At 39.6% G+C, this 27032-nt stretch overlaps 1 protein-coding gene across 1 annotated transcript in view; it reads right to left on the minus strand.

Annotated features, from left to right (window-relative positions):
- Window positions 1-570: 570 nt before the first annotated feature.
- slc25a33 (solute carrier family 25 member 33) overlaps window positions 571-27032 on the minus strand; it is a 33469-nt gene continuing 7007 nt past the window's right edge. Inside the window, exons 2-7 of the mRNA XM_078557812.1 lie at window positions 17110-17289; window positions 13481-13558; window positions 5765-5865; window positions 4975-5041; window positions 4602-4876; window positions 571-2404 (exon numbers count right to left, since the gene is read on the minus strand). Of these exons, the coding sequence (XP_078413938.1) occupies window positions 2214-2404; window positions 4602-4876; window positions 4975-5041; window positions 5765-5865; window positions 13481-13558; window positions 17110-17289 (892 nt within the window). The 3' untranslated portion in view covers window positions 571-2213. The remainder of the gene's footprint in view (window positions 2405-4601; window positions 4877-4974; window positions 5042-5764; window positions 5866-13480; window positions 13559-17109; window positions 17290-27032) is intronic.

Raw genomic sequence — 27032 nt, forward strand, 5'->3', positions numbered from 1 at the left:
ATCACATTAAATCCATTTGTAGTAACTGTTAATCACAATAAGAGGCTGTGGTGGAAGAATTAATCCAGGCTGGTCTTTTGGTTCAAGCTGGTTTATTTTCAAGCCAACTCCTCAGTGATACTGTCTTCCAAGTAGCTTCCACACAAAGTGTTCCAGCTGTTTCTCTTTATTCTATTTAGATGGGGGGGGATATTCAATTCCCATCACCTGTTTAACTAGCAATTGTGATTGCCATGCAGTGTGATTATTAATACATTGACAGTCACCACTGGGAGTAATTTGATTTTATACAATTTGCTATCAAAATACGCAGAACTTAGGGAGAAAAAAAATCACCAGTGACTTTGACTTAAGCCCTCCCACTTTTTCCAAAAATACAAACATTCTCTGGATTTTTTTTGTCAGTGATATAGCTGAGAAATTATTTTCTAAACAAAACAGTTGATTGGCACCACAGAAATCGAAGGAATCAAGAGGAATTGCTTCCTATACCTTTGGTATTGAGCTTAACAAAGCCTGCTCCTATATTGTATTCAAAGATCAAAATAACTGAAGTGCTTGGTAGGAAAGTTAGGATGAAGGCATTTATTCAGATGGGAATTCTCGCACCGATTCAGAATATTTTGAAAAGAAACAAATTTAACAGTAACACATGCTGAACACAAGCAATAACGGAACATGACTAAGTCATTACTATTTATTTTCTTTAAAAAGCATCTCCCAACAACATTGTCCCAAATTCTGGGTTTAGCCAGAACATTTCTATCCATTGTCACTAAAACTTCAATATTGCTCTAGCAGGGTATTATCATTGAGTCTCCTTAACCTCCCCCCAATTATAGTCATTAAATGCAAGTATTTAAACACCTGGGGGAAAAAAAACGGTCTGCAACAAGTGTGGAAAGGGAACGATAAAAAAACTATTTTGATTACCAGGTCATACTAAAACCTGCAGTACTGATCATTGAAGACAATTTCATTCCAGTACAATGTTAGTTTGATAGCTTGTCAACTTAATAAGGCACACATCTAAAATTAATAGAAGAGCAATTTTTAAAATGATCATCACTGCAGGTTTTAACATTCAATTTGTAGCTTTCTGCTGATTCAACGCTGAAATGTGCAATACATTGATAAAACTGTCAAATGTTTTGACAAAGTAAATGTAAAGTACTGCAGCTGCTGGTAATCTGAAAGAAAACAAAGTATCTAATTCGAAGTTCAGTCAAGACTGAGTCCTGAATTCAATTCAATGAGAAATTAATTCCAAATTATTTTTAGGAGACTCAGTTGTAAACTAAAATAACTAAAAAGTGACTTAGTAGCATGGCAGTATTGTATGTGCTTGTCATGTGATAAGATGTACATTTCCCTTCCAAGTTTTGTAAAACACCATTGTAATGAAAGGGTAACATTTTCCAGTTTCCACATTTTGTTAGAGACACATTAAACCAAATAAATTAACATTTGCTCTCATTTTCTTTTGTAACTGCACGTAGCGTGTATTTTATACCGCATTCAGTAGAAACACATATTAACCAAACATATCTACAGAAAACATATACATTACAAATATATACACATTCCTTTCAAACAGCTTCCGAATATTTTCAGAAGGCCAAAAGAAAAGTCCTATGCATTCCAAGAGAAAAATGGTATCACAAATTAAGTTTGCAACTTTACTTCATTTCATCATCAAAATAAATAGTGATGCCTAGAGACCAATGCATTGATATCACTGCACAGATTAGCTTCAGAGAAAAAGAGTTTTCTTTGTTTTGCCAATTCTCCATCAGCGATGACTCTTGCTTTGGTACAGTTTCACAGGCACTGGCAGCCATCTGGTAACTTCCCCATGTGTCCAATATGAGAGCTTGGTCTGAGTGGCAGAAAACCAGAGAGGACTTCATGGTTTTGATATCACTCAGTGCCCACCAACACACTTTGTGCAGAAGTCACCAGACAGCAATCAGGAACCAGAACCCCGGCAAGTTTATTTCTAGTTAACACAGGGATGTTAATGCCAGTTTTAGCACCCAAAGTGCGCACGTTGCTCAGATCCAGAGAGAAAATCTCACCTTTATAGTTGACATGAACAATTTCTAATCTGGTCAGTGACTTGCCACATTTTCCCTTAGTTTGTGGCTCATTATGATATTGCAGTGCGACAAAACAGAATCCTTTGATTGCTTGGTGTCCTTTTATTTCCAACACTATCCCAAAACATGAACAATCAGTTCATAGGTAGTCATCATTATTGCAGTGTTTGGAATCTGGCGAATCAGCTGAGCTTGCAGTCCTCTATAGAAAGCACTATAACCTTCCTCTATTGCCACTAAACGTGCAGTTTGCAAAAATGACTTGTACTTTGTGCCTTCCTCCCTTAATCGTGTCCTTATTACCTCTGAAAAATAAATGTGAAAAATAATTAGTGTCAAGTTTTTTCTTCATTTCAGTTTTCACTTTGATGCTCCTCTCAGCATTATTGAATGGAGCGCTAAGAAGCAGTTAGCAATCCTGTTACAGGTACATTTTTCAATTGAAGTCACTGAATAGTTAGTGTGTACAGAATCTAGCTCATTATTTTCCTCTCCCTAGCATCATGCTAAGTGAGGCCAATAGTTGAGCTCCACTGAATGGTTAATTCAGCACAAATCTAGCACCTTCCTGATGGGATTAGCTTAGTACCACTCCAAGTATTTCTCTCAAACATCTGGAGTCTATTATAATGCTATTGTTTTTGTGGGGACACTTTTCAACTTTTCTAGAAACATAATAAGTTACATTCATCATTACTACATAATGTAGAATAAAGGCAGAATAAGGCTAGGATGACAAAAGAATCAGAGGGGAGATGAGAAGAAATATTTTTATAGCAAGTTATGATTATCTGGAATGCAAGGCACAGCTAGGTAGATTCTTGATAAACAAGGGGGTGAAGGGTTATTGTGGTAGGCAGGTATGTGGAGTGAAGGTTACAATCAGATCAGCCATGATCTTATTGAATGGCGGAGCAGGCTCGAGGGGCCGAGTGGCCTACTCCTAATTTGTATGTTCTTACGTTTGAAAGGTTGGTGGAAACAGATTCAACAGTAACTTTCAAAAGTGAATCGGTTATATATTGGTTGTATACTTGAAAAGGAAATAATTGGAAAGAGTGGACGAATGGGAATTATTGGATCTCTCTTTCAAAGAGCTGGCACAGGCAAAATGGATTGAATAACCTCCTCCTATGTCATATGATTCTATCAATCTTGAAATAAACTTGCCAAAGTAGAATCATGAAATGAGAATTGGCCTAGTGTTGAAACAGACTGTGACAGCTAACAACTGCTCCAATGTTAATACTCGTGCGTTTATTTTACTGCATTCTTTCAATGCTAGAACTTGGAATCTTAAACATTAAATAATATTGCTGTTGCACTTTATAGGTGCACGTCTGTAATTTCCCAATACCGGGTTTAAGGAAGAGTAGGGATAAGATCCTAAGTACCATGAAATTATCTGACCAAAACTAGAAAAGTGATAGAGGAATTGAGATTAGTTTTAGTATTGCTGATATGATGACATTATATTTGGGCTCAGTGTTGAATGGCTGCCAGAAGCCATGGATCTGTACATCAGCTTAAACCAATGCCTTCAGAAGAGAGGAGAATTTCTTTGGGGAAGGGTGGGTTAAAAAAATAGAAATAAATAAGAACTAGAGGACAAAAATAAAGCAAGGGGAAGTGAATCTAAGTTAGTGAGAGATAATGAGAAAGAAGAAAATATTTGAGCACTTTTTCCTCCCTAATGTTTTCATACATTGTTGGTGGGATTGGATTTTTAACATTTATTTTCTTTGTGAATTTCAAATGAAGTACAATAGCAGCTATGTGATACCATCACGATGAACATAATAGATAAAAGCAGCCCTCTGTAAAAGTCAGTCATGCTGCGCGATTGGTCGACGACAGAATTGTAGTAAGGTTTTGTGATAAACTAATTTGGAATTAAAAGTCTGATGATGACCACAAAACCATTGCCGACTGTCATAAAAACCCATCTGATTCACTAATGTCCTTTAGGGAAGGAAATCTGCTGTTCTTACCTGGTCTGGCCTACATGTGACTCCAGAGCCATAGCAATGTGGTTGACTCTTAATGCCCTCTGAACAAGGGCAATTAGGCCTAGCCAGTGACGCCCACATCCCATGAACGAATAAAAAAAGTTCCACTTGACTTTCATGCATTTTTGATGATCACCAGAAAGTGAAAGCTACACATCTTAAAGTCACAAAAATAAAGCAGTATTGCACAATAAAAGGATCATGACTATGTTCTTAAGTTAAACTTATTTGAAGATTCAACAGAACTTTGTTCTAAAAATCCACAAAATGCATTTTATTGAATTCCTTCATGGAAGAAACCCTCAAACATCTCCTTCAAATAATGGCAAATCAGATCCATAGTAGTGTGCAATTTTCCAGAACAAAATGCAACTATACGATATGGTGACATTGATAGGATTTTAGATAACATTTTTGTTCACTTCCATTAGCTCCTTACATCAGCAGTAGGGCAGTATTTAATAAATCAAGGGGACGAACAAGGGAGACTTACCATGAGGATAAGCAGTACAAGATGCACAAGTCTTTGAAAAGCCAGCAGCCATCATCAATCCTAGAAAGTCTGATGCATTCTTGTCATTTTCCCTTACAGTGAACCTCCACTCCTCTAAATGTTTCTTCAAGGCTTCATAAATAACAAAATGAATCACAGTCTCGGAGATCCCAGCATACGAAGCAGTTAAACCTCTGTAAAAGCCTTTGAATCCTTCAGTTTGATAAACGTACTTTGCACACTGGAAAGCATTTGTTGCTTTATCACCTCGTTTCCTACAAACAGATAGTGAGGAACCAATTTAGCATTGAGGATTTTGTAGTTGCCATCGTGACTGCAAATATCCTAAAACACGTGCATTAGTATAGCCTACCTGCTTTCCAACTGCATCCTTGTTTTCACTAACCAAATAGGGTTCATCAATGTATTTGTAATAAAGCCTAGTGTATAAAAGAGGTACATGTATTTTTATTTCACATTTTGAAATATGATCATAGATGCAATGATTAAGCATGCCCACCAGCTTCAGGGTCAATATTTTAATACTACATATTTAATAGTAGTTACATTTTGTGCATTACAGTTATACAGTTCCACTAAAGTTATACAGTTCAGTATACTCCTTTGTTGATAAGGAATAAAAATAAAACTTGGATAATTTGATTAAAAACATAGAAACTGGAGTAAGCCATTTAGCCCCTCAAGCCCATTCTGTCATTTGGCGAAATCATAGTTGATCTGTGATTTAACTCAAAGCCCCTGCCTTTAACCATATCTCATAGCACCATTGATAGATTTTTGTTAACCAATCTCAGATTAAAATTAATAATTTATGTAGTATCAACTGCCATTTGCAGAACAGAGCTCCAAACCTTTGCCCTCTTTGAGTGTAGAAGTGTTTCTTAATTTCACCCGTGAAAGATCTGGCTCTAATTTTTAGACAATGCCTTCAGACTCCTCAACCAGTGGAAATAGTTGCCCTCTATCTACCCTATCTGTTTCCATTAATATCTTGAAAACGTTAATCAAATCGTCCCTTACAAACACACATTTGGCCAAGATAACATCTAGGTTCTGGGAAAAGGAATAAAACTCTACTACTTTGTACTTTCACTCTTAAATGAACATTTTAAGCGAATGCTTTGTAATTAATTACTACTTACTTGCAAAACCAGCAGAACACATGTTGACAACATTAGAATGTGGTACAAAGATTGCATTACATTTCTCCTTGGCTTTGGAGTATGCAGCAAAGTAGATTGCCCTGCAGATAAACAAAAATGATAATACATTTGTTTTGTTGCATCTAATTACTGCTAACAGATGAACTGAATGATTAAATAATAATTTGAGTAAAGAGGGGTTAATGGAATTTGAACTGCGTATTTAGAAGTCAAGGATATAACTTATTATTTTAGATGTTGACTATGCCAGCAAATACCGAGATAGTTTTGGCTTATGCTGCATTAGGTTTATACAGGTAACTGTTTTACTATACTTCAAAACACAGAACTTAGATTCATATTGTACCCTTTATAATTTTTTTTTAAAGAACAACCCATTCAGTGCCTTTGGGAAAAAATAATTTTGGATTACAGTGACAGAGCCATTAAAGGTATCAGTAATTGTGAATATTCTTACTCCTTTAGGCATTTTAGATGTTTTGAAAACAAACACTTCCTTGAAAGGTGGGGTGGCAGAAATTGAGAAAGTACTCAACCACCCCAGGAGTCATAAACTTCATTGAAGTAAATAACACACACCATCATCATCATCTAGGAAGATCCCACAAAAGACTTATGAATACATTTGGCTTGTTTCAAGATTTATTTGAATAGCCTCTTGCTCAATTTGGAAATAGAGCAATCATATACACATCACTGGGCTTATATGCTTTGAAGATCCCTTTGTTCATCACAAGAACTTACCTGTATAGTTTCCAAACCCTTTAAAATACACACACTCGCTAAAAGTGGTGGCTCAGTATGCACTCTACAGACTAGAAGGTTTCCATTCTATGCTAAACTTATCCAGGGCACCAATGGGCATAATTGCCCTTAGTATCCCTGGACTGAGAGAAGGCTGAAATTACATGGCAAAGAGGCACTGATGATGCATCAGGGTGATATGGGGTGGCACATCACAAGTTTGTCCATAAGCAAAATACTACAGATGCTAGAAATCTGAAATAGAAACAGAAAATGTTGCCAGTATTCAGCAGGTTTGGCAGAATCTGTGGAGAGAGAAGCAGAATTAACATTTCAGATCAATGGCCTTGTATCAGAACCTTCTGTTGAAAGGCCATTGACCTGAAAAATCAACTCTATCTCTCTCTCCACAGCTGCTGCCAAACCTGCTGAGTACTTCCAGCATTTTCTGTTTTTGTAACAGTTTGTCCATGATTCCTTTAATTGCTTGCTAAAGAAGTTCAAATTGGAAACCAAAAACCTACACAAACAAGGCAAGAAACAATAAAAAAGCACCCTAAGTCCCACTCCAGCTTCCTCAAGACTGGCATTAGCAGATGCTTGGCTGCAGACTGTTTGGTTTCTCAGTTGGAGAACAGCATGCTGTGCATACTCTCTTATATAGTGACATGCCTACAAAACTAAATCATGCATTTGGGAACAGAGACATTAATTAAAAACTGCTGAAACTAAAGAAAGCTTGGAAGTATTTAAGAATTGGGTTATCCCAGTGCGATTCTACTCCTAAAAATCAAAAGCAAAAAAAAAATGTTGGAAACACATGCTTATGACAGTCACAAAATCTTAATACTGTAGAAAGCCTAGAGGAGCATAGAAAGTACAGGGGTGAAGTAAAAATGGAAATTAGGAAAACAAAGACAGGATACGAAAAAATATTGGCAGGTAAAATCAAAGAAAATCCTAAGATGTTTTACCAGTACATTAAGAGCAAGAGAATAACTAAGGAAAAGGTAGGGCCTATCAGGGATGTATATGTGTGGTGGGTTGATGCAGATGTGGGCAGGGTTCTCAATGAGTACTTTGTCTCTGTCTTCACTAAGGAGAGGGCTGATGCATACATTCTAGTTAAAGAGGAGTGTGTGAAACATTAGGTACAATAAGCATAGTGAGAGGAAGTACTGAAGGGACTGGCATCCTTGAAGGTGGCTAAATCACCAGGGCCAGATGGACGTTCCCAGGCTGTTGAAGGAAGCCAGGGAAGAAATAGCGGATGCTCTGAGGATCATTTTCCAATTCTTACTAGACACAGGCAAGGTCCCAGAGGATTGCAGGTCTGCAAACATTGTACCATTATTTAAAAAAGGTGCAAGGTATAGGCCAGAAAATTATAGGCCAGTCAGTCTGACTTCAGTGGTGGGCAAATTACTAGAAACAATTCTGAGAGACAGGATAATCTGTCACTTAGAAAGGCTCAGATTGATCAGGGGCAGTGAGCAAATATTTGTTAGGGGAAGATTGTCTTACTAACTTAATAGAATTTTTTGAGAAAGTAACAAGAAGGATTGATGAGGATAGTAGAGTGGATGTTGTCTACATGGATTTCAGGTTGGATCAAAAATTGGCTCAGTGACAGGAAACAAAGGGTAACAATCGATGGATGTTTTTGCAAATGGAAAATGGTTTCCAGTGGTGTTCCACAGGGCTCAGTGTTGGGGCCCTTGCTGTTTGTGGTATATATTAATGATTTAGACTTAAATGTGGGAGGCATGATTGGGAATTTTGCAGATGACACAAAAATTGGCCGTGTAGTTGATCATGAAGAGGATAGCTGTCGACTCCAGAATTACATCAATGGTTTGGTTGAGTGGGCAGAAAAGTGGCAAATGGAATTCAATCTGGAAAAGTGTAAGGTAATGCATTTGGGGAGGGCAAACACAGCAAGGGAATATTCAATAAACAAGAAGTTATTGAGAGGAGTTGAGTCAGTGAGAGACCTAGGAGTGCATGTCCACAGGTCCTTGAAGGTGGCAGGACAGGTGGACAAGGTGGTCAAGAAAGCATAAAAGCAATGCTTTCCTTTATCGGGTGACGTATTGAATATGAAAGCAGGGATGTAATGGTGGAACTGTATAAAACACTGGTTAGGCCACAGCTGGAATTTTGTGTACAGTTCTGGTCCCAACATTATAGGAAGGACATAATTACTCTAGAGAGTGTGCAGATGAGATTTACAAAAATGTTGCCAGGGCTTGAAAATTGCAGCTACGAGGATAAATTGGATAGGTTAGGGTTATTTTCCTTAGAACAGAGGAGGCTAAGGGGTGACCTAATTGAGATATACAAAATTATGAGGGGCCTAGATGGGGTAGACAAGAAAGACTTATTTCTCTTAGCTAAGGGGTTAATTACCAGGGGGCATAGATTTAAGGTGATTGGTAGAAGGACTAGAGGGGACATGAGGAAAAACGTTTCCACCCAGAGGGTGGTGGGCATCTTGAATTCACTGTCTAAGTTGGTGGTTGAGGCTAAAATGCTCAACTCATTTAAAAGATACCTGGATCTGCATCTTAAGTGCAGTAACCTGCAAGGCTATGGACCAGGTGCCGGAAAGTTGGATTAAAATGAGCAGCTAGTTTCTTTTTTCTCTTTTTTGGCCGGCACAGACACGACAGGCCGAATGGCCTCCTTCTGCACCGTAACTTCTCTATGGTTCTAAGGAATAAAAACAAAGTGCTGGAGAAACACAGATCAGTCATCATCTGTGGAGAGAACACAAGAACACAGAAGAACACCTATATTGTTTCAGGTGTGCAGCCTGAGGACTGTATGCCTCTATGATTAACTAATTAGTTCTTTCACAGATGCTAACTGACCTCCTGTTTTTTATTTTTGTTCCAAATTGCAATTTATGTGTACACCGAGGCCTCTGGGAATGCTGACCAGCTTTTTCAAGATTACTTAGTAATTAGGGTCTGGTCATCAGTTAAAACAGAAATGAATATGTCATCTGAAAACAATGCCTCTAAATAAAGTGAAAGGGTCATCTTTTCATCTGCCTCCCAAAGTTAGCATTGAGTCTTCCAAGTGCTGAAATACAGTGTGAATCTTCAGACGAATTTCCACTTCTGATTGTTACGTAGTGGCTCATGTTGAAACTTTGCACAAATGGATGCTGGGTGAAATCAGAACTGGGCTCAGTGTGAATGCACACTTTCCCACTCAGTCAAAAATTAGGTTAACACCTGAACAGCCATTTTTCAAGGTCCAGTTCATGTTGAATAAAGATCCCTCGCACAAAACAGCCTTTAATTATTCTCAGAAAAGGTCAAGGAATAGCTGTAGTGAAAATCGCAATAGGAATCTTCATCGTTACAAAACGAGGATCTTAAATCTGCATCTTGTTCTCAGCATACCTGAACAGACAAAGGTGAATAGCAAAATGAGATCCATTCCCATCACTAGCAGCACTCCTACCTCCACCACTGAGCTGATCTTTTGTTCTCAACAAATCTATTAACAACTGATTAATATGTTGAAAGTGCTGATTTCTGTGAGGAATCCAATGGGTTAAGTCTGTGCCCAGCACTGCATGCACATCTGCTTGCCAAGAAACAATTGTGTACTGTTTCTCCTTACACTATAAAAAATCATTTGTGTTCTTTCCTCACAATGAGTTTATTAGCAGAATGCCGACAACTGTGATATTCAAAATAAAAGCAAAATTCTGCGGATGCTGGAAATCTGAAATAAAAACAGAAAATGCTGAAAAAACTCAGGTCTGGTAGCAAGAGAGAAACAGAGTTAACGTTTTGAGTGCAACATGACTCTGAAGAAGAGTCACCCCCAGGTGACAGCAGGCTAGCACAGCCACATTAATTCCTATCCTCATCTGAAGTGCACACACGTTCCTGCAGGGGACATTGGATAACCGTGACTAATTTCTTCTCTTTCACCCAGGTTCATTCAGGCAGACAGTCATGCCATGTTGTTCTCGTTGAGATGAATAAACAGCGCAAAGCAGGAATTGCTTTATACTTTTTATACTTAGCAAATGAGATAAATTAGAACTGTGTATATAAATGCACTATCTTGAACTCTTCCACAGCTTTAAACAAATGTCGCTTGAGAGGCAAATATCCTTTTCAAGTAATTCTTTGAAGCTGAGTCGGTACGCTTTTCTTCTGCTTAGAGAGGTTGCTCAGCAAGTCTTCAAACACAACAAGGATTATAAAAATCCATTGGCATAATTGGAAAAAAAAAAATCACAAAGTGCACCACATACGATAAGTTCCTTTGAAGTATTGTGACTTAAATGAGTAACCATGTTGGTTATTTTTCGTAAGCCAATATCCTACAAATGGCATTAAGATGAAAAAACAATTAGTCTGTTTAGTGGTGTTGATTGAGGAAGGAGCATTATCCAGCTTAGCAAAGGCCTGGGCCTTGATTCACCATCTTATCCCTTACAACTTCACTGAAGTTAAGTTTTTTTAATTCTTTCATAGGATGTGAACATTGCTGGCAAGGCCAGCATTTACTGCTCATCCCCAATTGCCCTAGAGCACGTGGTGGAAAGTCACCTTCTTGACCACTGCAGTCCATATGGTGTAGGTACATGTACAGTGCTGTTAGGAAGGGCACGCCAGAATTTTGACCCGGTGACAGCAAAGGAATGTTGATATAGTTCAAAAGCAGAATGGTGTGTGGCTTGGAGGGGAATTTGCAGGTGGTGGCGTGTGTCTGCTGCTCCTCCTTCTAGGTGGTAGAGGTTGTGGGTTTGGGAGGTGCTGAGAAAGGCTTCTGCCCTAAATGTGAGAATGTACCAGCTAAGGTATTTTTCCCGCTGTAGAAACAAATTCTGAATTAACATTCACCCCCCTTCTCCTCGCTACTCAACTTCAGTTTTAAAATTTATTTTTTTGTATTCCATGATTTCTGGTCCTGTATTATTGGCATAATTCGAACTATTAATCTGGTTTTCCTTACTTATCTCATCCAGAGAGACGCAAGTCCACAGTGGCAGCCCCAGCTCAAAGAACTCCCCACACCCCAAAGATGAAGTAACTGAAACAAAAACAGAAAATGCTGGAAAAACTCAGCTGATCTGGTAGCATCTGTGGAGAGAGAAACAGAGTTAACATTTCGAGTCCATATGACTCTTCTTCAGAGCTAAAGAGAAGTAGAAATGTGATGGAATTTATGCTGTTTAAGGAGGGTGGAGCAGGTGAAGCAAGATAGAGGTCAGCAATAGGTGGGGGCTAAGGAGATTTTGACAAAGATGTCATGGACACAAGGCAAAGGGAGTGTTAATGGTAGTGGTGAAGACTAAAGAAGGTGCTGATAGTGGCGTAAACGTAAGAAAGCAGAATGTGTTAATGGCAGAACAAGGGTCAGCACTCTGAAAAAACAACATGGAAACAAGTGACAGATGGCCCTATGGGGGGAGGGGGAGAAGGTTGGGGAAATGGATAAAAAAATAAACAAATGAATAAAAAAATTTTTTTTAAAGATAAATAAATCTGAAAAAAGGACTACAAAAGGGGTAAAGATAGAGGAGAGAGTTCATGGTCTGAAGTTGTTGAACTCAATGTTAAGTCCAGGGGGTTGTAAAGTGCCTAATCGGTAAATGAGGTGCTGTTCCTTCAGTCTGCGCTTCATTGGAACATTGCAGCAGGCCAAAGATGGACGTATGGGCATGAGAGCAGGATGGTGTGTTGAAATGGCAAGCCACAGAAGGTCTGGGTCATGCTTGCAACTAAGCCAATTTGGTCTACTGCATTCACTGTTCCCAATGTGGTCTCCTCTACATTGGGGAGACTAAACGCAAACTGGGAGACCGCTTTGCTGAACACCTTTGCTCAGTCCAACCCAGACCTTCCTGTAGCTTGCCATTTCAACACACCATCTTGCTCTCATGCCCACATGTCCCTCTTTGGCCTGCTGCACTGTTCCAGTGAAGCCCAACGCAAACTGGAGGAACAGCACCTCATTTTCCGATTAGGCACTTTACAGCCTTCTGGACTTAACATTGTGTTCAAAAGCTTCAGACCATGAACTCTCTCCTCTATCTTTATCCATTTTTAATCCTTTTTTCAAATTTATTATTTTTTTATAATTTGTTTTCATTCATTTATTTATTTAATTTTTAAAATCCTTTTTCTCCAACCACCCTCCCCTCTTCCCATAGGGCCATCTGTCACTTCTTGCTATATTATTCTTTCACAGATTGCTGACCCTTGTTCTACCATTAACACATTCTGCTTTGTTACCTCTTTATCACTATTAGCACCTCCTTTAGTCTTCACCACTACCATTAACACTCCTTTTATCTTATGTCCATGACATCTTTGTCAATCTCTCCTTAGTCCCCACTTATCACTGACCTCCTATCTTGCTTCACCTGTTCCATCCCTCTTAAACAGTATAAATTCCATCACATTTCTACTTCTCTTTAGCTCTGAAGAACAGTCATACAGACCCAAAACGTTAACTCTGTTTCTCTCTCCACAGATGCTGCCAGATCTGTTGAGTTTTTCCAGTATTTTCTGTTTTTGTTTCAGGTTTCCAGCATCTGCAGGATTTTGCTTTTAACTTAGTAAAGCAACTGAACATGGTTTCTTTTAATGTTTAGGTAAAACATAACTCGGTGTAGTGAAGCTGTTATGAATGTTCCGATATCAAAAGATTGTGTCTTGACCAGAGACAGGATTCACGTCTTGTTTTCAAGGGCCATGTGTGAATAATAAAATGAGAGGTGAGCACACGCATCCAAGTTATTTGTCAACATAAGCAAACATAATGTACAACCAAGGGAGGCTGGAATTCCTCTTTAAAAAGCCAACAGAAATTCACACAGTATTAAGGACATATATGCAAAGTCATTGGTAACACAGTAACTATAACAGAGTCCAGGGAAATTTTTCCCTTCAATTTAAATACAGTTAAATTTACCTGGATGGAGCAACGCCAATCAAGTTAGGTCCCAGCCCTCTGAAAAGTGACCGTGGGCCCTCCTTTTCTAAAATAGATCTGCAAGAGTTATTACATAAAGTTAGAAAGTGTTTTGAAATAAGGGAGCAAGCAGCTGAACTTCTGCAACTTTATTACATCAATGGGTGCTTAAAACTTGAAGGTGCAGCTTTAGTACAAAAGTTCCTCTATCCCTCTGGTGACTGTACCTTGGACCACTTGGACACCCTCTCTGAAAAACCCTCCGACTTTCCAGTTCCATTTGTTCCTTTAAGGCCTTCCTTAAAACCTACCTCATTGTCCAAGCTTTTGGCACTTGTCCTAATAACTTTTTTTTTGGCTTACACTCCATTCTTTTTTGATCACTGTTCTGTGAGGAACTTCTGTGAGGACTTTTACTTATATATTAAAGGCTTAGATAATTGCATTAGGGAGCACAAACATTAATTCAGTCCTCATTTTAAAATCATACATTCTGTTGGTGCTATACAAATGCAAGTTGTTGTTTTGATTTATGATACTTTACTTATTTAGAATTAAATAGCAAAGCTTGGAGTTGGTTAGAATTTTGTTGCAGAACAGGCCGAAACAAAACATTAGGTACCTCCACCTTGTCAGCACCTATCGATTACCCACAGGAAGCCTGTGCTGCCTGCTTAAAGCTTCCACTACCCAATACTGGGACAGCCATGCACAGGTGGTCTCTCCCAGTAAGTAGCTTGTTCAAGCTTGAACCCGAGTTTAATATTAACAGCAGATCGGCTGATAACTGAGGACAGACAAAAGGTTGCAGCAGGACCTTGTCCTCAATTTATAGGCTTGTTTGATCATTAAAACCAGACAATATCCCAAGCCAGTGTGGGGCCAACTATGCAATGGGCCTCCTACTCTATAAGATACCATGCACAGGCCCTTCTATGAGTGACAAAGTTCCTTCAACTTTCCTCTCTGAATTAAAAACAATAGTAAAGGATAAAAGCAAATCTTGGAAAGGAGAAAAGGAAATATTAATTTATATAGTCCCCTTCCCAACATCAAGGCATCCCAAAGTGCTTCAAAATTGTACATATTTGAACTGTAACCATTATTGTACTGTAGACAAACACAGTCATCAACTTGTGCGCAGTAAGGCCCCACAAACATCAGAGAGAAATGACCAGATAATCTATTTTTTTTGTGTTGAGGGTTAAATGTTAGCCAGGTTACCAGGAATACTCCCTAGCTCCTCATCGAATAGTAGGAAGGGATCTTGAAAGACAGACAAGATCTCAGGGTTTTAACCTATAACCATTTGACTGAGGTGAGGGTGCTACTACTGAACCAAGTCTTACACCCAACATTGATGAATGCCGAAAAAAAAAATGACAGCCCTAAAAAACCTATCAATACAAATAAGTTCTAAAACAGCCCTGGGCCTTGTGATCAGAATGATTGCTTTAGAGTGAAGAATAAGTTAGATGTGGCCTTATTACATGGGATTTCAGAATTTTCACTAGTGAGTGTTAACACATTTCACAATTATGATTTCTGTTTTGTAAAGAGCACAGCTAAAAGTTTTGCCTATGACAGAGGGTTATGATCGAAAAATGCAGTGTGATAGGAACTTGCTGTAATTTGAGCTTCAGGAGGGGAAAAAAATCCATAAGATTAAATATCCATTCTTGACAATGTTCCTTCTAACATTTCTGTGCAACGGCAATCATGCAGAATAAGCAATGCAACTTAAAAAGTGTAGCAATTTACCTACGTTTTCAACTTCTTTATTACTGTCGAAAGAGGTCAGACTGACCCCAATATGCAACCTCCATTTGATATTTTCAGAATAGATTTCACTCAACAAATCAACTTTTGTAAACCAAATACATAGGTTCAAATGTAGACAAACTGGACCAAAGATCACGATTTTGAACCCCTCAGCACCAATATGAGTGCATAGGAAGGGTTAAGATTAAATTATTCCTGTCCTGCAGTATTTCACCTTCACTGACTTTCAAGTCAGCCTAGGTTCCAGCTACAGGAAGGTGGGGTCTACTTAAAGATCAAGAGTCACAGCTCAGTGAAGTAATTGCTGCCACAGTGCGACTTTAATAGAACTAAGAGAAAATGCTCATCAGGTCTGGCCATATCTGTGGATGGAGAAACAGTTAGCATTTCAGGACTGTGACCTTTTATCTGAATGACCAAGCTGATTTTAATTAAGTCAAATCTCTCAAGTTCCTGTTAATCTTTTCCCTGATTAATGTTTCTGAAGCCTTACCTTTCACTAATGTTAAACTGATTCAGTAAACTACTGTATCACAAGGAATGTCCTTGTACAATTTCTTCAACAAGGGTGTTAGATTTACTACTTTCCAATCCTCTGGCATCTCACCTGCATCTAGGGAAAATTGAAAGATTATGGCAAGCCCCTTCCACTATCTCCACCCCCACTTCTCTTAGCAACCTGGGTTGCAATGTATCCATTCTAAGCACAGCCAGCCTTTCCAGTACATCCTACTAACGACTTTTATCCATCCATTACATCTACCATCTTCACCTTTACCAATTTTTAAAAAACATCTTCCTCCTTAGTAAACACCAATGCAAAGTGCTCATTAAGTATTCTAGCCTTGCCTGTGCTTCTAAGTATATCTCACCTCCTTTGTCCTGAATAGGTACCACTCCACCTCTTACTACCGTTCACTATTTAGAAGATTTTCAGGTTACCCATTATGTTAATTGCCATCTTATAGGTATGGGTAAATGATGGGGAATGTGGAGATTTGAGCAGGAGCTGAGGCTGTTGGTGCAATTGGATATGGCCTTTGAAATATGGCCATGGCAACTTGTGAGATCATCAAACTTCTTGGGCGCTGCATCCAGCTCCTCAGTGCTGAACTTCTGGCATTTTTCTCTGCTGCTTTCTGCTCCCATGCCTTCTCATTGAGTGCCTGGATGGGTTCCTGCTCCCCTGTGCATATAGGACATTTCTCCCATGGTCAGCCTTTTTTTTGTTGCATAGTACAATTCCAAATGATGTCAGCACCTCCAGCACCCACAGTGCACTTTCCCTTTAAGAGGGGCAGGCTAGCTTTTAGTAGTACTAGCAAGTAATAATATTGGGTTCCCTGCTGTGTGCAGCAAATGAACAGCACATTTAGTACTGGTTGCATGCATCAATCATGATAATGAGCAGGTAGCACAAAGATGGCAGGGTAATTGTGCATCGCAATACCAATGCCCATTTTTGTGGCTGAATGGTCACAATCTGAAACATTAATTCTGTTTCTCTCTCCACAGATGCTGTCTGACCTGTTAAGCATTTTCAGAATTTTCTGTTTTTATTTCAGATTTCCAGCATCCACAGCATTTTGCTTTTGGATTGATGTTCATTTTTAGAAACCAACAACTGCTTTGCTCTGTAACTTTGCTGATATAATGAACAGATTCCAAATACTAGGATCAATGAATATTTAACTTGAAGTGCATTGACTGGGCAATAGTTGATCTGACCAGGGTACTACATGGACAATGTGCTGCAGCAGCACAACCTAATAAAGGAAAAGCCAATTCATTACTTTTGTGAAGAAATGTAGAAAATAACCAAAAAAACCCAGAAATAGTTCATTTACCTTAGAACCTGGAAAAGTCCAGGTGCTACACGTGTTGGTCGCACAACACCCGATCCATTGATTGTATTAAGGTTGACCTGTGGAATGTAGACTGGACGAAGTGTTAAGCCTGAGGACTGGAGTCTAGTCTTAATCACTTCCAATGGGCAAGTGACAATTGCCCCCACTGTTCCTCCACACCTGTGGATAATGCAAAGAATAAAAAAAAATGAGCACTTAGCTATTAGAGTACACGTGAAACACAGGCATCAAATCAGGCTGCTCCATGTGTGAGCTTGACTTTGGGAGCAAGGGGATAAAGCTTTGTGGGCAAAAGGGTGCCCATTTAGATTACCTGGAAAGAAACAAAATTGTAAATGCTGGAAATCTGAAATAAAAGCAGTAAGTGACTGAAATGCACAGCAAATCCTTCTGCATTCAAAAATAGTTATAACTTGTAGACTTTTTCTCAAACTGGGAATTGAAACATATGCAAACCATCCTATTTGGCTGCAATCCTACCTCTCTGGCATCAATGTGATGCAAATTTTTGCAAATTGCTGATGCCAAATATACATTATAGTCATAGTTATTCATACTAATGAGGCACTGCCAGGTTGCATTCGCACAGAATATGCAAAATATCTACCTTTACATTCAGACTTGGGTTGTGTCTTCAATTCAAAAAGGAGGGAAAGTAAACATGAGCCTGGACTGAGAACTACAGACTGATCGTTTGGCGTCAGTAGTAGGGAAAATGCTAGAATCTATTAGAAAGAATGCAATAACGAAAAACTTGAAAAATAATGAGTGAATGGGCAAGAACATGGCAGATGGAATATAATGTGAATAAGTATGAAGTTATCCACTTTGTTAGAAAAAGCAAAGGCATAGTATTTCTTAAATGGTGAGAGGTTGGGGAGCATTGATGGCCAAAGGGACCTGGGTGTCCTTGTTCATGAGTCACTAAAAGCTAGCATGCAGGTGCAGCAAGCAATTAGGGAGGCAAATGGTATGTTGGCTTTAATCGCAAGAAGATTTGAGTACAGGGGTAAGGGTGCCTTGGTGGAATTGTATAAAGCCTTGGTGAGATTGCATTTGGAGTATTGAGTATAGTTTTGGTCTCCTTATCCAAGGAAGGATATACTTGCCATAGAGGGAGTGCAACGGAGGTTCACCAGACTAATTCCTGGTATGGCAGGATTAACGATAGATGATCAGCCATGATCTGTTTGAATGGCGGAGCAGGCTCAACGGGCCAAACTGCCTATTCCTGCTCTTATTTCGTATGTTCACAGCTTTGTTCTTGCCCAATTCTAGAATCTGCTCTAGCCCTACATGCCTTCTTGTATCTTCTACTCTTAATTCTGGTTTCCTGTACATTCTTCCCTTTTCTACTCAATCATCAGCAGCAGAGCCCAAACCATTTTACCTGTATACTTTGAAACTCTTTCCTTTAGTCCTTCCATCTTGCTGCAACATCATTTTTAAAAAGCCACCATAAAGCCTGACAACACCCTCCCCTGTCCATGAATTTCGACATCCATCCACCATCATTCCTGCTGGTTTCAGGAGGAAGTTAGCATCGGGAAATGCTATTGAGGCCCCAAGTCGAAACCTCCTGGGCCACAGATTCTGTAGCGCTGGTGGTTTCCACCTCGATTCCAGTCCCAAGTTAAAAATCACCCCATTGGATTTTAACAGACAGTTAGAAGTTGGTAACCTGAGCTTCATATGTTTAGTGGAATGCATATCCACTTTGGTCTGTTTTCTCTCATTCAACATTGATGGCAATGGGCAATATAAATACTCGCAGCTCATTATACTTTTCGATACTCAGTGCTGAAGCAATGCAAAAGATTTTCATCTAAATATGAAAACATATACAAATAAATGGTTTTAAATTAAAGCAGCATAAAGGGATCCGGAAATAGGACAGCCAGACAGGATTAGAGCTACTGCTTATGTGGAGGATAAGTGCCAACATGGATTAGTTGGGCCCAATGGTTGGTAAATTCTATATCATTTTATGTAATGTAATCAATTTAGCATTTTGAAAACTGCAGTAGCATTTTTGGACAATGAATGATTTTACAAGTTGATAAAATATTGAGTATTAAGAAGTTAAAGGGAATCAATCGTATTCAAGACTGAGATTGATAGATTTTGACACTAAGGGAATCAAATGGTATGGGGTTAAGGCAGGGCACTGGAATTGATGTAAAAGGTCACCCATCATCTTACTGAATAGCAGAGCAGATTCGAAGAGGCTTATAGTCTACTCCTGCCCCTATCTCATGTTCTGAATGTAATGCAGGTATGTTTAGGGATATAGTAGCATTGTGGTTGTTACCAGGCTAGTAATGCAAAGGATGAGACCAATGATCCAGAGACACTTCAAGTTCCAGCACACCAACTGGGGAATTTAAATTTAGTTAATTAAATAAATCTGAAATAAAAACCTACTAACAGTGATAGTATCCACGAAACTACAGGATTGCCATAAAACCTCATCTGGTTCGCTAATGCCCTTCAGTGAAGGAATTTTGATGTCCTTATATGGCTGGCTTATGTGTGACTCCAGATCCAAAATTGTGGTTGCCTCTTAACTGCCCTCTGAAGTGGCCAAGCAAGCCACTCAGCTGCATTAAAAGCCACTACAAAACCTTCTTTATATGGATTCCAGAAATTCAAAGTGGCTTACCACCACCTTCTGAAGGGCAATTTTTTTTTTTATTCACTCACGGAATGTGGACATCACTGTAGGCCAGCATTTATCGCCCATCCCTAATTGCCCTTGAAAAGGTGGTCCTTCTAGATGGTAGTGTTGTGGGTTTGGAAGGTGCTGTCTAAGGAGGCTTGGTGAGTTCCTGTAGCGTGTCTTGTAGATGGGACACACTGCTGCCACTGTGCATCAATGGTGGAGGGAATGAATGTTTGTGGATGGGGTACCAATCAAGATGGTTGCTTTGTCCTGGATGGTGTCAAGCTTCTTGAGTGTGCTGTTGGAGCTGCACTCCAAGCAAGTGGAGAGTATTGTGCCTTTTAGATGGTGGACAGACTTTGGAGTTACTGCAGAATTCCCAGCCTCTTACCTGCTCACTTATTACAGCCTGCCAACACAAGAATGACCCGTTTATTCCTGCATCCTGCTAATCAATCCTTAATCCATGCCAGTATATTACTGCTTATCCCATGTGCTTTAATTTGCTAACTAACCTTCTGTGGGGGGCTTTATCAAAAGCCTTCTGAAAACCCAAGTATAGTAACGTCCATTGACTCCCCTGTTAGTAACATCCTCAAAAAACTCCCAACTGGTTCATCAAACATGATTTCCCATTCATAAATCCATGTTGGCTATGCCCAATCAGATCATCATTATCCAAGTGTCAATTTATCACGTCCTTTAGAATATATTCTAGCATTTTCCCAACCACTGATGTAAGGCTAACAGGTCTCTCTCTCTCCCTTCTTAAATAGGGGGGTTATATTTGCTACATTCCAATCTGCAGGATCCGTTCCAGAATCCATAGAATTTTGGAAGATGACCACCAATACATCCACTATCTCCATAGCAACTTATTTCAACACTCGGGGATGTAGAATATCAGGTCCTGGGAACTTATCAACCTTCAGTCGCAATAATTTCTTCAATACAACCTTCTTACTAATTCTAATTTCCTTCAATTCCTTATGCTCCCTTGTACCTTGGATCTCTAATTCTGGGAGTTTTCTTGCATCTTCCTCAGTGAAGACAGATGCAAATTACTCATTTAGCTTCTCTGTCATTTCTCTATTCTCTATTATAAATTCTCCTGACTGCCTGTAATGGACCCACGTGTCTTAGCCAAACATTTCCTTTTTACATACCTAAAGAAGATTTTACAGTCCGTCTGTATGATTTTTGCTAGTTTACGTTCATATTCCATTCTCCTTTTATCAGTTTTTTAGTCTTCCTTTACTGTATTCTAAAATCCCCCCAATCTATTTCTGGCAACTTCATAGGCCTTTCCTTTTAATCTTATATAATCCTTAACTTTCTCTGTTAGCCACGGTTGACTGACTTTTGTTATTGGGTTTTTGTGCCTTAAAGGAATGTATAATTGCTGTGAACTATGTAATAATTCTTTAAAGATTATGCATTGCCTATGTACCGTCATACCTTTTAATGTATTTTCCCAATCCACCTCAGCCAATTTGTCCCTCATATCTCCATAATTTCTTTTGTTCAAATTTAACAAACCTGGCTTCAGACTGAACTCTCTCACTTTCAGAAATAATGGGCAGAATTTTCGCCTGCCGGGTGGGCAGGCCCGACTTAAACTCCAGCGGGCGGGGAGCCGATCCCCGCCGAAGAAGCGGGCCCTGCCGCCATTTTACGTGGGCGGGCCTTACAACCGCCGGGAAGCGCTATGCACTTCCTGTGTGGATGGGGAGGGGTTGGGGGGGTTCCTCAAAAGCGAGAGTGCGCTCTTTCGTGCATGTGCATGAAAGAGCGCACATCTCCCTGAGGCAATGTGCTGCCTCAGGGAGATCGCTGACACTTTTAAAAACGTTAAAAAAAAAAGTCCTTAACATGTCCCCTCATGTGTCACATGAGATGGGACATGTTCATTAATTACACTAAAACTTTATTAAACTTTTTAAATCCCTACATGAAACCTCATCCTGCCAGTGGATGAGGTTTCATGTTTTTTCTATTGTCCACCAGGGCTCCTGGCCTACCCCCCAACCTTAAGGTTGGACGGGCAGGTCCTTTAATTGTTTCATTGATCCTGTCAATGGCCTCAATTGGCCATTGACAGGTTGGCAGGCCCGCAGCTGATTTTGCTGCGCCCCCGCCTTCCTAAAAATTTAAGTGGGACAGGGTGACGTCGGGGGCTCCCCCCAACATCATCCCGTGTCATTTTACGCGTCGGCGAGCAGGCTCCGCCCCGCCCCCTGCTCGCTGACGGCAAAATTCAGCCCAATGTAAAATTCTATCATATTATGGTCACAATGGCTTCTTTTACAAAAGGATGATTAATTAGCCCTTTCTTGTTGCATAATACCAGATCTAAAATAGCTTGTGCTCTAGTCAGTTCCTCAACACACTGCTCTAGAAAACCATCCCTAACACACTCCAGAAACTCATCCTCCACAGCATTAGTGCTCATTGGGTTTATCCAATCTATATGCAGATTGAAGTTACCCATGATTACTGTATTACCCATGCTACATGCTTTTCTAATCTCCTAATTAATACCATGCCCCACATTACCACGACTGTTTGGTGGCCTATAAACATCTCCTACCAATGTTTGCTGTCCCTTGCTGTTTCTTAGTTCCACCCAAACAGATTCTACATTTTGCTCTTCTGATCTGAGATCCTCCCATCAATGTGCTGATCCCACCCCTTATTATTAGCGCAACACCACCTCCTTTTCCTTTTTGCCTGTCCTTCCTAAATGTAGAAAATCCACTCTAGTCACTCTGTCCTCAACCTCTAATACTGTTCCAAGAAATAGAAACAGAAAATATTGGAAATACTCAACAGAGTTAACATTTCATAAGAACATAAGAACTAGGAGCAGGAGTAGGCAATTTAGCCCCTCAAGCCTGCCCCACCATTCATTCAATACGATCATGGCTGATCTCATTTTGGCCTCAACTCCAATTTCCTGCCCTCTCCCCATAATCTTTCAACCCGTTACTAATTAAAAATCTGTCTATCTCCTTAAATTTATTCAGCGTCCCGGCATCCACTGCACTCTGAGGTAGTGAATTCCACAGATTCACGACCCTTTGAGTAAAGTAATTCCTCCTCATCTCTGATTTAAATCTACCACCCCTTAGCCTAAAACTATGGCCTCTCGTTCTAGAATGCCCCACAAGGGGAAACATCCATTCCATGTCTACATTGTCTATCCCTTTTAGCATCTTGTATACCTCAATTAGATCTCCTCTATTGAGACTGTTGAGTATTTCCTAGCGAGTATAGGCCTAAACTGCTCAATCTCTCTTCATAAGACAAGCCCCACATCTCTGGAATCGATCTAGTGAACCTCCTCTGAACCGCCTCCAATGCAACTACATCCTTTTTCAAGTAAGGGGACCAAAACTGTGCACAGTACTCCAAGTGTTGTCTCACCAATGCCTTGTGCAGTTGCAACAACACTTCCCTATTTTTATACTCTATTTCTTTTGCAATAAATGCCAAAATTCCATTTGCCTTCCTTATTACCTGCTGTGCCTGCATACTAGCTTTCAGCGATTCATACACGAGGACACCCAGATCCCTCTGCACTGAAGCATTCTGAAGTTTCTCTCCATTTAAATAATAAGTCACCTTTTTATTCTTCCAACCAAAATGGATAACCTCACACTTATCCACGTTAAACTCCATCTGCCAAATTTTGGCCCATTCACCTAACCTGTCCATATCCATTTGTAAATTTCTTATTTCTTCATTGCAACTTACTTTCCCACCTATTTTGATGTCATCTGCAAATTTAGCTATAGTACCTTCTATCCCTGAATCCAAGTCATTAATATAGATTGTAAATAGTTGGGGCCCAACTCTGACCGAACCCTGTGGCACCCCACTAGTTACAGCTTGCCATCCAGAAAAAGACCCATTTATCCTGACACTCTGTTTTCTGTTGGTTAGCCAATCCTCTATCCAAGCTAATATATTATCCCTAACTCTGTGATCTATTCTTGTGTATTAATTTCAGGTTGGCGATCTTTCGTCAGAACAACATTTTCCAGTTCTGTATCTGACAAGACAGACAAAAGATTAGAGGCAATTTTAAAACATTTTAGTCATATGGGATAAAAATTACAGCAATAAAGCAGCCACTGATAGAATATTATTAATAAAAAAGCTTAGCTATCAGAATCTCAGTGCACAAATTAATGACAGAAATTCATTGACCCAGGGACAAATTTGAAATTGCCACTAATGTTTCTGCAGCTTTGAATTTAGCATTAGTGCAAATCACTATCATAGATCATTGCGTATAATTCCTTCCAAAAACAGGGGTCATTTTCTATGCTGAGTATAAAATGTGAACCACAGATGTGGGTGTCGCCATTTTGAAATGTGAAAAAAACATAGCATTGGTAATTCATATAAAATTAATGTGGCACGGTTTATTGAATTAATTAATTCTACAAAAATACCTTTAACTGCAATCAAAGCATTTTAAAACCTGTCAAGTTCATTGTCTTCAGCGTCCTAGACAAAGAGTTCATCGAATTCATTCTGAGTTACTTTAGCTATTGCATCATCATAACAATTCCACTCTGGATCAGATGTGGCACTTTCATAATCTTCCCTCCACAACAGAGTTTAAAATACATGGGGACAGCGGGTAAATTCACCCCTGAAACTCAACCAGTAGCCCAAGAAAAAGATGGGGTCGACAAATTAGAGAAAGGTCATTCCCGTATAATATTTCCATACATTATGACTCCTCTGGTCTTGGGCTGAACAATTGAAGATACAGGGGGCGAGAAAACAAAATGCAGTTTGTTTGGGGCATCAAGCAAACATGGGAGGCAGAATGTGCTCCTCCAATCACAGATTGTCTCTCCCATGCTGTGGCTGCAACCGCTCCATCACAGGTGCCCTTCCTCCTGCTCTTGCTCCTCCAGAAACAGAAACTATGATTGGAGGAGCAGCAAGAGCGTGAGGGAGGGCATCCATTGTTGCAGCTGGAGCAAATATCCTGGACGATGACTTGTTCGACTGGAACTTTTGACATCCTCCAGGAGCGGGACGAGGCCTAGGAGTAAAAACAGAAGAGGCCCATAGGAGCCATCTGTACCAAGGACAAAGGCAACAGCCAGTGGATAGAAGGTCCGTCATATTTTAGTTACGTGAGGTGATGGGTGGGGACTGGGAATGCAATGAGAAATGAGAAGAGAAATGATCAACCATGCAGATTCATTTGTTCTTTTAATAACTTCCTAAACAGCTTTTGCCTGTCTGATTTCTGTTTTATTGCATCAAATAGTTGGAATTTGATATGAATCTGATTTTAGTTTATTATTGTAAATTGGGAATTGTATTTAGGCGATGAACAGAGATGTTTTCAGATGTTCTCTGTTCTGGTTTTGAAGCCATATGTTGCCAAATAAAAGCATTACTTTGCAAAATAAGTTTTTAAATCCAGCATTGACACATGGCTAGCTACTATTTTGGTCTGATTAATTCTTGGCTTGAGATTGGATGAGCTGCAATATATCATAGTCCTTCTGTTTGCTATTTGTACTATCGTATCTTTCTAAAGAAGGAAATCCTGAAAAAATTCAGCACAAATAAAGACCAGTGTTACCATGTGACTGCATCACTTAATAAAGGAGTTAGTGGGAATGAAAAAGGTGCCCCTGAAAAATCAAAAAGTAACCCGAGAAATTTCAAAAAGAGCTCTCTGAAAAAATAATAATTTTGATCCCTGCCCCACAACAAATGATCTTCCTCTCCATTCATTTAATTGATATTCCGCATTTTTTGAAAGATCCAATAATAGCTTGTGCATTAATACCATCCCATGATTTGGTGACAAAACCACGCAAACATCAAGCAGGGCAACACGCATGTTTCCTCTCTTTGTGAAAGATTTTTTTCTCCATCAACCTTTCAATTCAGCATAAACATGATCCTTGAATGGCTTGAGGCACACATCCTAAGGTTGAACTAAAGATGTTAGACCCCTAGTATAACTGCAATTTGGGTGTTAATTCTTCACAGGTGCCTCTTCATCTCCTCAGTTATATGGGATCTGTACCTGTCTCACACTACTAAGCTGCATTCTTTGCCCAGGCCACCAGGATAACTATAAGAACATAGCAAATAGGTGTAGGCAATTCGGCCCGTCGAGCCTGCTTTGCCATTCAAATGGATCATGGCTGATCATCTACTTCTTACTCCATTTTTCCCACTATCCCCATGATCCCTTAATGTCATTAGTCTCTAGAAATCAATGGATTTCTGTCTTGAACATGCTCAATGATTGAGCTTTCCCAGCCCTCTGGGGTAGAGAATTCCAAAGACTCACCAACCTCTGACTGAAGAAAGTCCTCCTCATCTCAGTCTTAAATGGCCTGTCCCTTATTCTGAGACTGTATCGCCTGGTTTTAGACTCACCAGCCAGGGCAAACATCCTATCCACATCTACCCTGTTATGTCCTGTAAGAGTTTTGTAAGCTTCAGTGAGATCACCTGTCGTTCTTTGAGATTCCAGAGAATACAGACCCAGTTTCTTCAATCTCTCCTCATAAAACAATCCCACCATCTCAGGGATTAGTAATCCCCTTGCAATGAAGGACAACATGCCATTTGCCTTCCTAATTGCCTGCTGCACCTGCATGCTAGCTTTTAGTGACTCATGAACAAGGACAACCAAGTCCCTTTGGACATGAACACTCCCAACCTCTCTATTTAAGAAATACTCTGCCTTTGTTTTTTCTACCAAAGTGGATAACTTAACACTTATTCACATATTCTGTCTGTATGTTCTTGCCCATTCACTTAGCCTGTCCAAACCCCTTTGAAGTCTCCTTGCATCTTCCTCACAACTTACATTCCCACCTAGTTTGGTGTCATCTGCAAATTTGGAAATATTACATTTGATCCCCAAATCCAAATCATTGATATTGATTGTGAACAGCTGTGGCCCAAGCACTGATCCTTGCAGTACCCCACTGGTAACAGCCTGCCATCCTGAGAATGACCTGTTCATTCCTACTCTCTTTTTTTCTGTCTCTTAACCAATTCTTAGTCCACAGTATATTACCCCCAATTCCACGTGCTTAAATTTTGTTTACTAACCTCCTGTGTGGGACCTTATTGTATGCCTTCTGAAAGTACAAATACACCACATCCACTGGTTGCCGTTTATCTATGCTACAAGTAACATCCTCAAAAAACTCCAACAGATTTGTCAAATATTATTTCC

Source organism: Cetorhinus maximus, chromosome 15 (assembly GCF_964194155.1).
Source record: "Cetorhinus maximus chromosome 15, sCetMax3.hap1.1, whole genome shotgun sequence".
NCBI classification, from domain to species: Eukaryota; Metazoa; Chordata; class Chondrichthyes; order Lamniformes; family Cetorhinidae; genus Cetorhinus; species Cetorhinus maximus.